Genomic DNA, 16,647 nt, shown 5'->3' on the forward strand with positions numbered 1-16,647 from the left:
TGTAGTTGTCCCATTTATTGAGACACAGACAGAGAAGGGGGATGTGGGTAGATTCAGGGAGAGGGTGGGTCTGGTGGGGGACTGGGGAGGTTGAAGGGTCTTTGGGGACCATTCCCAATTTCTCTCTCTCCTAATAGCTTGGGAAATTGAGCCTCCTCTCAGTGGTCAGAAGACCACACCCAAGTCACCCAAGCACATCGCTCAAGCTGGCAACTTTAACCTCCCCTCCCATCCTATCGCAGAACCAAAGAGAAAACCTGAGTAGATTTGAGCACTTCCCAAAATGCAAATAGTCTGGTATGAAAGTACCCTGGATCTGAGGTCCCCTGGCTGTTCCCGCTCCTGAGAAGTGGCTAAGAATGGCAGCAGAGGTGGGGTGAGAAGGGCAGGGAGAAGATTGCAGGGGCCCTTGCAGGGCCCAGCAGCTAATACCTCCGGCTGGACGTCTTGACCGTGGTGGTCTTCCGCAGGATGGAGGTGCTCCCAGAGACAGGCCCTCCCTTGATGGTGCTGTAACCCACATTTGTACTGAACCCACCCTTGGCTCCCCCCCCACTGCCACCCAGGGAGATGCCACCTCCAAATCCGGCTGCACCACCTCCGCGCACAGTGGTAGAGTTCCCAGTCACAGCTGCAAAGCAAAGGGTCTGCATGAGTCAGGGTGGCTGTGCCAGGAGAGAGTGGGGGGACACCCAGAAGTCAGTAGGGGATCAGAACCAAATCAGGCAGCAGAGCCAGGGGAAATGGATAGAGAAGCCCAGTACTAGGACCCTCTGAACTTGTCTCCTGGGGTTCAAATGGAGGAGACCATGCTTTAGGACAAGAACAGGTTGCATAAACGGAGCAGAATTCTGGGGCCCGGCCAGGGGTGGAGCAAGAAGTGGGCAGTGAATACTCACAAATGCTGACTGCACTGGGACATTCTCCAGACATCCTAGGGGACACAGAAAGGCCAGGAGAGCAGTCAGTGGTCCCTGGTGCCCACGTGAAAACCCTCTCCTTCCCTCTGCCTTTACATTGGATCAACTCAGTGAGTCCTGATGACAAGACCAGGAAACATGAGAAGTGTGTGTATAGGGCTGTGCCCACGTGCAAAAGCCAGTGCTGCAAAGGCGGCAGAGCCACCAGCAGGCCGGCCAACCCCCATCCTCCCCTTTCCTCCCCTCTCTCCCCATGTGGGCTACGGACAGCATCCCTGCCCCAATGGAAACAAGCCCACGACCAGACAGAGCTGCCTCGTCTCTGCCCACTTTCTATTTCATGCCTTCCCTAAGGAGAGAGATGGTGGACTTTTTTCCAAAGCTTAAGTTCCCTTCCTCCTGGGCCGTCAGCCACAATCAGGATTAACCAGAGTTGTGCCAGCCAAGGAGAGGAGTGGCAGAGGCGGTGGGCACAAGCAGATTTCCCCTGGCATGAGTCAGGAGCTGCTCCCTGGTTCCTCCCTCTCCCTCTTGACCCCAGAGCAGACTCCTCAGGCTCTCCCACAGGGCAGGCCCGAGCAGTGCTCTCCGTTGGGAAGGAGGGGCCCCCACCTGCTCTCCTCGCCCTCCAGCAGCTTGCGGTAGGTGGCGATCTCCACGTCCAGGGCCAGCTTCACGTTCATCAGCTCCTGGTACTCCTTCAGCAGCCGGGCCAGGTCCTGCTTGGCCTTCTGCAGGGCGTCGTCCAGGTCATTCAGCTTGTTCTTGGCATCCTTGAGCGCCATCTCCCCACGCTGCTCAGCATCGGCAATGGCCGTCTGCAGCTGCTGACACTGCCCAGGGAGGAGAGGTGTTGGAAGCACCCTCCCTCCGGGGTCATCTCATTCATCTCTCTGCCCTCAAGCCATGGAGACATCATCATTCCCACATGCCAGCCCCCAACCAACAGGGAAAGAAAGAAGCGAAACATATTCATCTGAAGAGATGCTATTACACAAGCAGGATCAAGTAATGCCACTGGGGAAGTCCTTACTGAAGTCTAACCACAATCCCTCCTGCTGCAGACCAGCCCAATGCCTCAGAGGATATAAACTTAATAACACAGCCTTATTAATAACCAAGTGATTCATTCTAATCTGGGAAAGAACCCACACTCTTTAGCCGTCCTCAAGATGGAGTTGGTGTCAGCATCTGTGACCTGGTCCCTTGAACCCCCTACCTCCTATTCCAACCTCCCGGAGATGGGATGGATCAGTCTCCCTGGAGAAGGTTGTGCCACCTGCTCTACAACTCATATACCGTGTGACATTGGACAACTCCGTCCCCCCGCCCCCCAGTAAAAGGAGCCTGTGGTCAATGGCCCGGCATTCTATTGTGTCCATCAGGAAAAGAGCAGGCCTGGCCCCTTGGGATGACAGTGAGCAGGCCCTGTCAACACCCAGGCTGGACCCTGAAGCCCCAAGGAGAGGCCAACCTGCTTCTTGGCTGCATCCACCTCCCCCTGCAGCCTCTGGATGGTGCGGGTGAGCTCAGCAATCTCGTTCTTGGTATCCCGCAGGTTGTCCCCATGCTTCCCAGCCGTCACCTGCAGCTCCTCATACTGGGGACCAAAGAAGTGGCCGTGAGCTTTCAAATGGCCCTGCCCCACCCTCACAGCTGGAGGCCCCATGCAGGTTGAATGTATCTGGTCCCCCGGACTCCAAGCGTCCCAGAAGCCCAGGCCTCTCATGATAGGGGAAGGTCTGATCCGACCCCAGCCCTCACACCTGGGCCAGCTACGCCGCTTACCTTGGTCTGGTACCAGGCCTCAGCCTCCGCCCGGCTCCTCTGGGCGATCAGCTCATACTGGGCCTTGACCTCAGCGATGATGCTGTCCAGGTCCAGGCTGCGGTTGTTGTCCATGGACAGCACCACGTTGGTGTCAGACACGTGAGTCTCCACTTGGCTCAGCTCCTGAAGAAACAGAGACAGCTGCCACCCGCACCCCTGCTCCAGGCCCCAGAAAGCATCGAGGGTGGAGGACATGGCCCCCAGGTGGCATCAGGAGGCCTGTGCTCTTGTCCAGGCTTCAGCCTACAGCAAAGACAACTGCCAAGAAAGGCCTCAGTCTCCCCAGCTGTAAAATGGGGCTTTGTTTTTTTGTTGTTGTTGTTTTTCTGTTTGTTTTTTTTATTTTTGTTTTTGAGACAGAGTTTTGCTCTTGTTCCCCAGACTTGAGTGCAGTGGTATGATCTCTGCTCACTGCAACCTCCGCCTCCCGGGTTCAAGCGTTTCTCCTGCCTCAGCCTCCTGAGTAGCTGGGATTACAGGCCCGTGCCACAATGCCCAGCTAATTTTTTGTATTTTTAGTAGAGAGGGTTTCATCATGTTGGCCAGGCTGGTCTCAAACTCCTGACCTCAGGTGATCCACCCACCTCGGCCTCCCAAAGTGCAGGGATTACAGGCGTGAGCCACCGTGCCCAGCGGGGGCTCCCATTTTTATAGACTTCATTTATTTGTGTGGGTTTGCAGCTTCCAGAAGATTAGAGGGAAAAGAGAATGTGTACTCCCTGTGCTAACACTGGTGCCCGGCGCTGTGCTGGCACATTCACTAACCCCTCTAGGTCTCAGAACACCCCGTGCGACAGGTGGGCCCATGGCAGGCTCACAGGGTGCCTTTGTGCAAACTGGGGAAAGACACCCCTTCAGGTGGAAGCAGCATATCCAGTACCAAGCAAGTCACCAACTGTACCACCATCCACAGTGGTCCTGACCAGGGGCAAGTGAGGAAAAGGGGTTTGGAGAGAAGTGATACATCCAAGGGCACCAGGTCCGTCGCAGGACCCAGCCTGGGACCAGTCAATTACTCGACAAAGCTCAAGTGGTTTCTTCTAGAGCACACCGAAAGGATAGACTGTCGTGACGCTCTTGGGCCCTCGTGTTTCTAGAACCACTGTCTTTCACACACAAGCAGGTTTCAAGATGCTGTGAATGGCAGGTTAGGTGATAAGGAGTCAAGGGTCTCTGTTCTGGCTTTGGGACCAGCTGGATCGCTGGGCCAGGACTGTGATGGCTCCCATGTGGGGCTCTGCCTCCATCTCTCGCATGGTCCTTCCTGTCCTGGGCTGTCAACAAAACGCCCTAAACTCCAGCTCTGACAAATCCCTCATCCACTCAGTACTCCTCAGAGGCTCCCTGATAGGTGGAGAACCTTCCCTCTAAAAGCCAACACCTCCCATGTTCTGGTCTTGTCTCCATCCTTTCTGAAACGCTGGCCCTTCATGGCAGCCCAGGTGATTCTAACAGCATAGTAACAACAGCCCTCGCTGGCTGAGCATCACTGTGGTTCAGGCTCCGCATTAGGCGCCTGGCAGGTGCTAACTCACTACACGCCCTTTCCCTGTAGCACAAAGAGATTAAGTAACTAGCCCTGGATCACAAGCCAGTAAGTGAGGAGCTCGATTTCAAACCCCAGGAGGCTGACAGCAGAAGCTGAGAGGACATAGACGAACATAGAGATAGGCAGGAATAAAGAGAGACGGGGGGGAAGGAAACACCAAAGGCAACACCGATACCCATTCTGATGTGGATGTAGGTTGTTAAAGCAGATTGTCTTCTAAAAGGTGGGATGAGGAGGTAGAGATCCCGTCACTCCAGTCACTACAACATTTGTGGGTTTTGGAAGAGATATGAGTTTTGGAGAGAGGCAAGCCTGAGGTCAAGTCCCCGGCCTGACGTGCACTGGCTGTGTAGCAAGGTAGCAGCTAAGCCTCGCGATGCCTCAGTTCCCTATTCTGTAACACGGCCTGATCATACTTTCTTCCTGCGGTGGTTGTGGGGCTTAAGATCTGTGCATGACCCACGGCGTGTGCTGAGTATAGTGCATTCTTACCTGCCCAGACTTCTCCTAAGTCCACTGGAGGGGCCCCTGAGGCCTATTTCACAGGCAAGATCATGCTGTCACAGCTGCCTTGTCCCCTTCCCCACCGAGATGAACTGTCAGCATCATCTTGAGGCATTCTGCCCCTCCCCTCCCCAGCTCAGGGTCTCTCTCCAGCCCCATGCCAGAGCATGGTCCTGAGGAAAATCAACCCGGAATTTTTTAGACAAGGAGGCAAAAACTCTCTGCTGGACGGCACCAAAAGCAGATGAGGCGACAGGATGGTCTTGCTAGAACAAGGGGATGGAAAGGTCAGGCGTGGCCGGGTGCGGTGGCTCATGCCTGTAATCCCAGCATTTTAGAAGGCTGAGGCAGGCTGATTGCTTGAGCTCAGGAGTTCGAGACTAGCCTGGAAAAAAATGGCAAACCCCATCTCTACAAAAAAAAAAAAAAAATTAGCCGGGCGTGGTGACGTGCGCCTGTAGTCCCAGCTACTTGGAAGGCTGAGGTGGGAGGATTGCTTGAGCCCAGGAGGTGAAGACTGCAGTGAGCTGTGATTTCACCACTGCCCTCCAGCATGAGTGACAGAATGAGACCCTGTCTCAAAAAAAAAAAAAAAAAAAGACAGGCTTTCCAATGAAAGGGAACTCATAAAATCGGATCAGGAAGAGCTCTGTGAATCACTAAGGTGTGTGTCTCCTTAGACACCAGGGACTCTAAAGGGGAAAGATACTGGAGAGGTCTAGGCAAGGGGAAAGGGAGCCGGCAGGCAGAAGTGGCCACCGGAAGAGGGGCTGGGTTCCACAGACACCCCGGGCCAGAGGGAGGCCATCGTGGAGGCTGCCTCCCTGCCCTGTGAGACACCCAGTGATAGGTGGTCATCCCGCAGATTGCCGTGGCATCTGGCTTGGCCAAAACCAGACCATGGCATTGGTTTCTGAGAGCCATGCTGGCTCTGTCTGACCAAGCTCATGAGGCAGCAAGGAAACGGCTGTGCGGGCCTCTATTCTCACCCCACGGAGGCACTGCTGAGCCATGAGGACCTCTGACGGGAAAGGGCTCTGGCTTAGTCCCTACCTCTCCTTCCCTTGCCTCCTCCTCACCTAACCGCTCACACACTCCATGCAGACACCCACCATCCGCTGGTCCCCAAGCATGCTGCTCCTTCACGCCTCTGTGACACTGCACAGGCTGGGCCCCCAGCTGCCAAATCCTTCCTGCTCTTCCTTTAGAAGTCTAGCCCTTCCATCAAGATCCAACTCAGATGCCATCTCCTCCAAAGGCTCCACAGCCCTCCCAGGAAGGGTCAGCCATGGCCTCCCCATGTGCCTTTGCACCTGCGCCTGTCCCCAGCACAGGTCTCATCATTTGATAACCCAGGCCCACAAGAGCTGGGATTTTGTCTTTGTTACTATGTGGAAGGTGCTTAGTAAATGTCTGTCAAATAAACAAGGCATAGCAATGGAAAGGAATACTGAGTGTGCCAGCCATGTGCCTTGGACCAAAGAAAACCCAATTCCTGAACATTCAGAGAAGAGGGGGAGAGAAAATAGAACCCAAGAGACCATAAGGAGGCCCCAGACCATGAATGACCCATCAATGACCCCAGCAAAGTAGAAACTGAGGAAGCACCTAAAAACTCAGCATGGCAGCCCAGGACACTTGCCAGCAAGCTCCATCTAGAGAGACCATTCAAAGATGCTGGGAGGCAAGCAGGCTAACCAAGGATAAGCCTGGGAAATGCCAAAGCCAGAGGTTGAAGGCTGTGAGACAAACTCTAAGCAGGAAGAACACGGAGGTCCCACTGGGCTGATCCCTACAGAAGATCCAGGAAAGATCAGTCGCTCAGCTGCTTTGTCTTTTGCCTGTTTTCCATCAGGAACAAACTGGTCATCAAACTGGAAAGGGCCACAGAAATGCTTCAGAGGAAATGAGAGCCAAGCCAGGGAAGACGAGAGGCCTTGACCTTGCTGGAGATCACAGGGATCCAGGCCGGAAGAGCAAACACACAGGCTCCGGGGGACCGCCAAGGGGAAGAACACCCCCGTCATCCTTGAGAAATATGGAGAGCAGGAGACCCCAAAACCCCTCACACAGCAAATGGCCTGATTTTCAAACTGGAGAGATTTGGAATTCTTCAAATAAAGCTGATGTCAACCTCCCCCAGAACCATAGAATGAATTCCTAAATGTGTGTGGGAGCCGTGAAGCCACCATGGGTTCCCTAAGGAAAAGTGAAACCAAGTGGATTTCATTTTCCTTCCTGATTATAATATTCAACTGCTAAAGGCCTGCCAGAGACAGTATTTGACCAAGCCTTTCATAGCATTCTTGAAAGAAGACAGAAAAATGTGGTCCAGGTAACAGTACGGTTAGGTGGATTTTAAAGTAGCTGAGGCACTTTAACCACAAATTATTGGTTAGCGAACTAATAGACCCATGAAAAATCACCACTGAAGACCCACAGGACTTTGCTGTGGGCCCTGATTGCCTTAACATGTGTATCAGTGATTTACACTGAGTTGTTATCAAATACCTAGACTGAAAGTTTATCCCATCTGCAGATAACACAAAGCTATGCACCACTAATACATTGGATAAAAGGATCAAGTTACTAGGAGCCCAAACAGCTTAAAATGTTGGGATGACACCGTAATGGCATTTCATAGGAAAAAGAAGGGAATGGTTAACTATGACACTCAGTTTCAAAATTCAGCTTCCCAAATACAGGAAGGTGGAGGAGAGTAGACGCATGTCTCATGTGACAGCATTCATGTGAAAAGTCCAGGAGGGGTTCTAAGAAGCCAACATCGTGAAGCGACTTCTAAAACAACACATAAGCTAGTGCACTACTAGAACGCATCAGTAGAAGTCTGTATCTAGGCCAGGTGCAGTGGGCTCATGCCTGTAATCCCAGCACTTTGGGAGGCTAAAGTGGACGGATCATGAGGTCAAGAGTTTGAGACCAGGCTGGCCAACATGGTGAAACCCTATCTCTACTAAAAATATAAAAATTAGCCAGGCGCAGTGGCAGGCACCTGTAATCCCACCGACTTAGAAGGCTGAGGCAGGAGAATCATGTGAACCCAGGAAGCAGAGGTTGCAGTGAGCCGAGATCATGCCATCACAATCCAGCCTGGGTGACAGGGCAAGACCCCAGCTCAAGGAAAAAAAAAAAATGTCTGTATCTGGAACCTCCCTCCCCACCCCTCTGTCTTCTGAATACTTCACTAGGAGCCCTGTTTCCTGACCTTCCTCACATGCCACAGATTTTTATCCTCTAATCATGATGCCTTCTAAAGGGCTGTCATGTGAAAGGCACATGTCAGATGGAAGACAATTGGATATGTGCAGCCCAGAGGGCAAAGTCAAGGGCAGAAGTCATGTGAAGGAGCTCCAAGTCAGTGCTCTAATAAAGCTGTTCACCAATGGCAATGCCTGCCCTAAAAAGTAGTGAACTCCCTGCCTGCCACAGGAAGTATTTGAGTAGCGGTTACATATGATAGGGATATGTCAGAGATATCATAGAAAGTGTTCGTTCACTCGGTGGAAGGTCGGCCTCGAGGTCCCACAGACCCTGAGAGTCTATGATTCTTCAATTCATGTTAAGTTCAACCCTCTCACCCAAGTCTCCAAAGCCCTCTTGTTTCCTGGAACCCCTCCTGGATGCTTTAATCTACCCACACCTCACCTCCTACTCCAATCTGGAATCCCAGTCCCTCCTCTCTGCCCATTCCTGCTCCCTCATCCCTTGCTCCATCACAAACTGGGCAGGAAGAGGGCAATGTAACAGTGGCAAGGGTCAGACTTTGGAGTTCAAGAGCCAGATTTGAGTTCTAATTCTGCTTCTTCTTAGCTATGTGACCATGAGCAAATAACTCTGAGCCCCAGGGTCTTTGACCATAAAATGGAGACAATAATAGTACCTGCATTATGGGGTTGTTGAGAAGATTATGTTAAAAGCTTGGACCAGTGCCCAGCCCATCAAAAGCATTTAATACGTAGAAGCTAGTATTAATTAACATGTCAAGGTTTTAGGCTGGGTGCGGTGGCTCACGCCTGTAATCCCAGCACTTGGGGAGGCCAAGGGCTGGTGGATCACCTGAGGTCAGGAGTTCAAGACCAGCCTGGCCAACATGGCAAAACTCCATCTCTACTAAAAATACACAACTTAGTTAGGCATGGTGGCAGGTGCCTATAGTCCCAGCTACTCGGGAGGCTGAGGCAGGAGAATCGCTTCAACCAAGAGGCAGAGGTTGCAGTGAGCCGAGATTGCACCGCTACACTCCAGCCCGGGCCACAGAGCAAAACTCCATCTCAGAAAAAAAAAAAGGTAGGGGTCAAGGTTTCATTTCCACCAATGAGGTTGCACTGGTGAATTCATGCCAGACCTCCTTGGGAAACCCCCAGTGCTATTTGTAATGTATCCAAACTCTTCCTGCCCTATGACCATCTCACCATTTCATAGAGTTGCTGCAGGAAGTCAATCTCCTGGGTCAAGGTGCCCATTTTGCCTTGCAGATCCATCTGGCCCATGTATGCCGCATCCACATCCTGGGGACGAGAGAGCAAGGCAGATGATCAGCCCGCAGGGATGTCACCTCTCCCGAAATCAGCCAAAGACCACCTCCCCCACTCCACTCGGCTCACCTTCTTGAGCACCACAAACTCGTTCTCGGCAGCAGTGCGCTTGTTGATTTCATCCTCGTACCTGTTACACACAGGAGACTTATGCCAGTCTCAGCCTGGCTCTGCCTTTCGGGCATGAGACCCACTCAGCTTTACGGTAACCCTGATGGATCCCTCATTGGTCAAGAACACCTCTGGGGAGCAGTTCTTTAATACAGCCAATCAGTGAAGAAACGTGGGATCTGCCTTTATTTAAACATTCTCTCTCCCCACCCCGTTTTAGGGAAAGAGGCACGGAATTTGAGCAATAATATGGCAATCAAGAGCTGCCATCTCTTTGGATGCGAGCCCTTAGGAGGCTGTATAGGGACAAGGGAAGATGTGTCAACAGTGGCTAACCTTTACCATCACTTTCAACAACACAGTGTCATTCAAAACAGCTACCTCCTCCCCAGCCACTCTTGCTGAGATTTTCAGATTTAGAAATTGTCAGTGTCAAGTTACGGGAAAACTTATTTTTAAATGTGCCTTAAAGTTATAAATATACATATCAACCAATTATAATATATAAACCTTATTTGGAGCTGGAGTCAAACAAGCTATATTTTTTAAATGTATCACATGTGTGGGACCACTGGAAATTCAGAACTGGCTGCATACTTAATGACATTGAGGAATTATTGTTTTAAAAATTTTAGGTGTGATTATGGTACTGTGTGTTTTATTGACTCATGTAGATGAACTACATTCATGTATGCAGATATATAAATATAACTTGTAAAATATTTGTGAATGAAATGACAAGATGTCTGGGATTTGCTTCAAGACTGCAAGGGAATCAGAACACGTAGAAAAAGGCAAAGTTAAAAAAAAAAAAAAAAAAAAAAAGACGGCACGGGAAGAAGGGGAGTGGGGAGGTGTAAAAACACAAGGTTGGCTACGAATTGATGATGATTAAAGCCAGGCGACAGGAACACGAGTTCATTCTACTATTCTCCCTACTTTAAAGACTGTTTTAAATTACAAACAAACCTGCCAGTTCTCCAGGCGGCAGCAGGTGCCGGGTCTGAGCACCTGAGGAAGCCAGCTCTGTGTGCATGTCCCCCAGTTGGGCCTGGGACCCCGGGAATGGGCTGGTCCTCTCGGCAGGTTTCCCGCTGACCCCCCTCACGCCCACATGGCTCCACCTGGCCTGCTCTCCTCACTTGTTCTTGAAGTCCTCCACGAGGCCCTGGACGTTCCTGAGCTCAGAGTCCAGCCTCCCCCGCTCGCCCTGAAGTCTGTCCAGCACACTCCGCATGTTGCCCAGGTACGCCTCAAACAGGGGTTCCGGGTTGTTCCTGGTGCCACCCAGGTTCTGGCCCTGCTCCTGCAGCAGTGCCCACTTGGTCTCCAGCACCTTATTCTGCTGCTCCAGGAACCGCACCTGAGCCAGAGCAGAGAGGGTGGGCTGATGTCATCCCCCGGCCACCAGAGGAGCTAAGCAAGGATGGGGCCCATTGCCACCTCCCCTGCCAGGCCAGGGCATCATGAGCCCAGTGCAGCCGCACCTACACCTTGCTGTGGGGAAGCATTCCTGAGGGGGACAGGTTGCTGGAAATGACAGTCCAATCTGATGGAAAGAACTCTAACAAGTTAATAAGCACAAAAGGCCAGCTCAGTAGCAGTACCAACTTAATAGTGGGTAAACTTGGTTGACTCATTTCTCTCCAGGTCTCCCTTTCTCACTTTTTCTTCATAAACTGGGCTAGATCTATGTGTCCGGCCCTCAATTCTGCATTAAAATCAACTGTTTAAAATGTAAATCAACTGTTTAAAATCACACATTTTGGGAGCCTGAGGCTGGAGGAGTGCTTGAGTTCAGGAGTTCGAGACCAGCCTGGGCAACATAGCAAGACTCTGTCTCTACTAAATCAACACAATTAGCCAGGTGTCGTGGCATGAGGCTATAGTCCTAGCTACTCAGGAGGCTGAGGTGGGAGGATCACTTGAGCCGGGGAGATGGAGGCTGCAGTGAGCTATGATTGTACCACTGCACTCCAGTCTGGGCAACAGAACAAGACTCTGCCTCAAAAAAAAAAAAAAAATTTGTTTTAAGAAAATTGGTGAATCTGGGAGAAGTATACATGAGTACGTGTACTATTCTTGCAACTTTTCTGTAAATTCAGTAATTTTTCCCATTTAAAAAAAACACGTTTTTTTAAAAATACCAATGTCCAGGCCCTTCCTCTATAGATTCTGAAGGAGGCTTATAGGGTGAGTTGAACCCCCTAGAAGGGGGAGTTATTGGTCCAGCTAGGATTCTAAGACAATCTCTCAGACCTCCAGCTCCCAGGCTGTGATTCTGCAAGCCTGAGAAAGGTTTTGGCTTGTCTGGCCTCTGGGGACAGTCCCACAGTAAAACCAAAAGTCACCAGGGGAGAGGGTGAGGAGGCAGGCGAGACAGCTTGCTTCACATCCTGTCATCCAGTCTCCCCAGGTCCCACCTCCACAGCACCTGGGCCCCAGTCACGTGGCCCAGGAGCACCATGCAGCAGGTGTACCTGTCGTGAGCAGTAACACCTCTTAGTGCCAAGAACCATGGAGTTCTGGGGCCTGGGTCCCAGTCCCGCCTCTGCCTCCAACTCCCTGTATCATCCTGGGCAAATCACTTGAGCTCTCTAGACCTCAATTTCTCCCCTTGAAAACGGGCACAATATCACCTTCTCTGACTTGTCACAGAAGCCCTGTGGGTACCACAGGAGAAAAGGGATATGCACGTTCTTTGGAAAAACACATATCACCAAGGTACGTTTGTCCACTACAACTTCCCCATCGTGACCCGCTGCCTTGGCTCAGGATTGACATGGACAATGCCAGCAAAACGGACCAGGAAATTCCAGCAGGGGCAAGATTCAGGACAAACCTACGGGCAGCAGGTCAAACGCCATGCCCCCAGAGCTTGGTGATCTGGCCACCACCCTCATTGTCCACCCCAAACTGAACTTCTTCACTCAGAGAGGGAAAAACAGAAGCAAAAGGGAAACTTCCCCTAGGACCTACCCCCACACAACTGTGTTCTCATCACGTCTTGCCCTTAGGCCTCCTCCGAGCCTAAAAAAATGGAACAAACAGGGCTCCATGCCCTTGGCCTTGAACCACTCTTTCAACTCCTGAGCCACTGTTTCCCAGTTGTAAAATGACAAAAGGCAATGCAGGCCACCCGGCTAAGAAATGAGGACAATCCATTTTTTGATGATGATTAATCATAGCGGTAGGACAGGCTCCGACACAGGCAAGGTGGGCTTGGCAAACAGGACTCATGAGTAGACTGGAGATTGCCCCCGCACAGGCCCAGTGAAGACCTGAAGGCCGCCTCCAGCTGCCTGCGTCTTGGCACCCCAGGCTCACACGGGGAGAGCTCCAGAGCTCCATCAACCCCCACCCTAGTGCAAGTGGGCTACAGCAGTCCCGGCCCAGCCCACCCTCTCTTAGAGGCCCTGCTTCTGCCCCAAGGGCCCCCACCTCCTTCCCGCTTGGCCCACCTTGTCAATGAAGGAGGCGAACTTGTTGTTGAGGGTCTTGATCTGCTCACGCTCCTGAGTGCGCACCCGCTGGATTTCGGGGTCGATCTCCACATGGAGGGGGGTCAGCAGGCTCTGGTTGACAGTGACCTCCTGGATCCCCCCAGGAGGACAGGCAGGCCCGAAAGTCTGCCTGCCAGCCCCCAGTCCCGTAAATGCCCTGCTGCCAAAGCCGAAGCCTCCCAGAGCCCGCCCCGCGGAGGCCCCTCCGGCCACACTGACAGAGATGCTCTTGTGGCCCCCCAAGTTATAGAGGCTCCGGCTGCCAAAGCCACCTGTACTGGGGCCACCGTGGGCCCTGCCACTACTGCCACTGCTCCGGGACACCGTCACCGAGCTAAAGCTGGTGCGAGTCCCAGCCCCAGCCCCTCCACTGGCAGAGTTGGAGCTGAAGCCCCCTTTGGTAGAGTAAGTTTGCCGAGACACAGAGGACCTCATAGCTGCAGAGGGGCTGGAGGGCAGGCCGAGAGGGCAGGAAGAGAATGCCTGAGCTGCTGGGCCACCGTGGGCTTTTTATCTTTTCCCAATGGGCTGGCTCCCCGGCTCCGCTGACACTCCTGCCCCATCGCCCCAGGGGGAGTGGGAGGGGTCCTGTGGGCCGCGGGGAGTGCCCTATCCCCCAACAGAAGGGAGGGGCCCTCCCAGTTGTCACCTGTGCTCCAGAGCTGGGGCTGAGCCGAGACCGTGTGGGGCAGGATGCCACCTTCTCCCCCTGCCCCCAGGCTCTCCTTGGTTGGCACAGGATGACACGGGCTCCCACGGCCACCCCCACCACCCAGTGGCTGACTTGCTCTCCTCCCACCCAGCCCCAGTGGCCGCTGTCAATAGGGCTCTGTTCTACAGGGTTTGTCCCAGGCCCCTGTTGTAAGCCAAGGCTGCAGGGCCCGGGGCTGTGCAGGTGGCAGGGAAAGGAGCGTTGGGCAATGGGCTGCCAGAGAGAGCGTCCAGGCCTCCTCCTGTCCCACCCTCCGGCCCACAGCCCACCGCTCCTCGCAGGTCCAGGGTGGGGGACACTGGTGACAGGGTGAGAGTGGGGACAGCCTGTGCCTCTGCCCTACAGTGGCAGACCCTTCTGGGAGATGAGTCTGTGCTGGCATAGTGGATTCAAGGGCAGAAAGAGGGTCCCTGCCCAACTGTGGGGCCCGGGCAGTTGATCCGGAGGTGGGAAAGGCCTGAGGTCCTCTGGCAGGGCCCAGAAGCCTGTGAGCAAAGGACACTCATGGAGGCTGAAGAGAGGCCAGGGGCTATAACCCACACCTGAGATCCCTGACCCTCTGCCCCACAGCGGAGTCCCCCCAGAAAGGCCCAGCCGCTTTGGAGGGAGCTGGAGGGGGTCAAGGACACGGACCACCCTGGGTAGAGACAGGCACAGCTCCAAGAAGCAGGTGTTCCGAAAAAGCCCCAGGAGGCCCACGCCGCAGCCCATCACTCCCACCTTCCCCTGCCCCACGCGCAGGAGCCCGCGTGCCTGATTCAGAGGGGCCGGGGAGCACCTTAAATCCCCTCACATGGTTCCCCCGCTTCCTATTCACCACAGTCTGCTGGGACCAAACACAGCCCCAAGCAAAGAGACGTCAACTGTCAGGGCAGAGGGGTGATTCAGGAGGTCACTTTAGAAACCGGCCCTCCTCACCCCCTTCATCTCTCAGCAGGAAGATAGGCTCAAAGAGAACAGAGACTTGCCCCAAAAAGGAGTAAGGACGGCATTGCTGTGCTCCCCACCCCCACCAGAGGAGCAGGGTGACCAGCCAGCTTGTGTCCCCAGGATCCCAACAGGGAGGACGTGGGACTGCCATGGAGAAGGCTTGGCCTCCCTCCTGTGGTCCCCACAGCCCAGGGAGGGCAGGTGAAGAGACAGCCTACTCCGGGACCAGAGGGAGCTGCAGGACCTCCTCCCAGAGCCCCTGGGAGGCTGTAAGTGGCCCCCAGCTGCTTGAAGAAGTTGAACCCGGCTCCCACAAGGAATCAGGGAGAGAGTGCTTGCAGAACTAGTCCCTTAAGTCCTAAGAGATTTTGGAGTTAGGACACCGGCATTTGAGGGGGCCGAGCTGAGACGTCTCCCACACTGAGCTGTGTGTCCTGGGGCAACTCGAAACTTCTCTGGGCCCTATTTCCTCTGCTTATAAGCAGGTCCCTCTGTGGAAGCCCTTTGGAAAAGCAATGGCCTGTGATCCCTGGACAAAGGCGCCACTTCCCACTGACCTTTGTCTCCTTTCCTCAGGCTGAGATCACTTTCTCAGCCTCCCTTATCTCTCCCTGGGCTGCGTGGGAGGGGGAAACAGTCATGAGTGGGCCCTAGCCTCCAGGACGTGGCTGTGGGAAGCGGGGAGGTGTCAGCCCTCTGAGTCACAGTGCAGCCAGGCTGGTGGGAGTGAGAGGCAGTCAGTAAACACACACCTCACCCCACCCCAGACACTGACAGTCACTCGCGCCGGTCCCTCACACGCACACACCAAGCACGCTCTCTGGGCCAGGCTTTGCGCTGGGATCTGGCCAGGCTTTGTGCTGTTCATAGAGCTCCCAGCTGCTGCTTAGAGGCAGCTTCCCTCCCACCCAGGCTCCCGACCTCAGCCCAGACAGGAGCCTGGGAGGCCACTTTGCCTCCGCCAGCCCTTACTCTCCACACTACCTTCAGATAGGACATGCAAGCTCAGACCTTCTTTCTGCAGCCCAGAGAGAAGCAGTTTCCTCCCCTCCTGCCCTCCACAGAGAGGAGGATCTGCTGTGCGCTGCTGGACTCATTACTGGGGGCTCCATCTCTGGAGACTGTCACCTGCTCAGAGTCCCTCCCTGATGGCAGGACACAAAAGCAGAGGGGATTGAAGAAGGGAGGGAGAAAGACAGCGGAGGCTGCCAACCTAGTACCTGCCATGGGCCAGGCTGGGTGCTGAGCAGTAGGAAAGTTACAGGGACAAGGAGCCCCAGAGCGTAGGGCTTTCTGAGTTCATCTTCATCATTATTACAGTCAGCACTTACTGAATATGTGCTATGCAGCAGACAGTGGCCTGGGCACCTTCCATGCAACGGCGTGTGACGTCTCCCTGCTGGGGATGCTCCGTCTGCCTCCCTCCCGCTCTATTCTCCACCCTCCTCTCACCCTTTTGGGCTGCTCCCTGGCACTCTGGCTTCCAGCTGGGTTGACCAAAGGTACCAGCAGGAGATCAGAGAAAGGAGAGAATTTAGGTGTTTCTTCCCGGCTCCATCCCTGCTTCCAACCACTTCAGACCACTGTCTGGGGCCCTGGCTGTGTCCCCCATGAGTACAGCTGCTGCCAGTCATGGCTTCTCTTGTTCTTCAGCTCCACGAAAGGTGGCCAGCTCGTCCTGATTTTCTCAGGACTGCCTGGCTTTAGCACTGCAAGTCCCCTCGGTCTTGGACAGTCTGAGAGGGTGGAGCTGGCTCCAGAGGTGGTAGCAGCTTCACACCATTGCTGGTCTCTGGCCTCTCCATCCCTGTTCCCTCAGCCCTATCCACACCTCTGTAAGTAATCCTTTCACTAACGTCAATTTGAGCCAGGTGCAGTGGCTCACACGTGTACTCCCAATACTTTGGGAGGCCAGGGCAAGCAGATCACCTGAGGTCAGGAGTTCAAGACCAGCCTGACCAACATTGGAGAAACCCCATCTTTACTAAAAATACAAAATTAGCTACTTGGGAGGCTGAGGCAGAAGAATCGC

The 16,647-nt window shown here is 53.7% G+C and overlaps 1 protein-coding gene across 1 annotated transcript; it reads right to left on the reverse strand.

Annotated features, from left to right (window-relative positions):
- Positions 1-13,541, reverse strand: KRT79 (keratin 79). Its single transcript, XM_010349850.3, has 9 exons — positions 12,932-13,541; positions 10,613-10,833; positions 9,429-9,489; positions 9,237-9,332; positions 2,709-2,873; positions 2,395-2,520; positions 1,533-1,753; positions 900-934; positions 1-631 (listed from the first exon to the last, which is right to left on the reverse strand). The coding sequence occupies exons 1-9, from the start codon at positions 13,406-13,408 to the stop codon at positions 426-428; spliced, it is 1,608 nt and encodes a 535-aa protein (XP_010348152.2). The 5' UTR covers positions 13,409-13,541; the 3' UTR covers positions 1-425.
- Positions 13,542-16,647: the final 3,106 nt, after the last annotated feature.

Source organism: Saimiri boliviensis, chromosome 7 (assembly GCF_048565385.1).
Source record: "Saimiri boliviensis isolate mSaiBol1 chromosome 7, mSaiBol1.pri, whole genome shotgun sequence".
Taxonomy (NCBI): Eukaryota; Metazoa; Chordata; class Mammalia; order Primates; family Cebidae; genus Saimiri; species Saimiri boliviensis.

Excerpts from the sequence above, each read along its gene's own strand:
- KRT79 (XM_010349850.3), bottom strand. The coding sequence starts at position 13,408 with ATGAGGTCCTCTGTGTCTCGGCAAACTTACTCTACCAAAGGGGGCTTC. Across the intron at positions 2,874-9,236 it reads TGCAGCAACTCTATGAAATG|GAGCTGAGCCAAGTGGAGAC; the intron begins GTGAGATGGTCA and ends CTGTTTCTTCAG. Across the intron at positions 632-899 it reads TCCCAGTGCAGTCAGCATTT|CTGTGACTGGGAACTCTACC; the intron begins GTGAGTATTCAC and ends TTTGCTTTGCAG.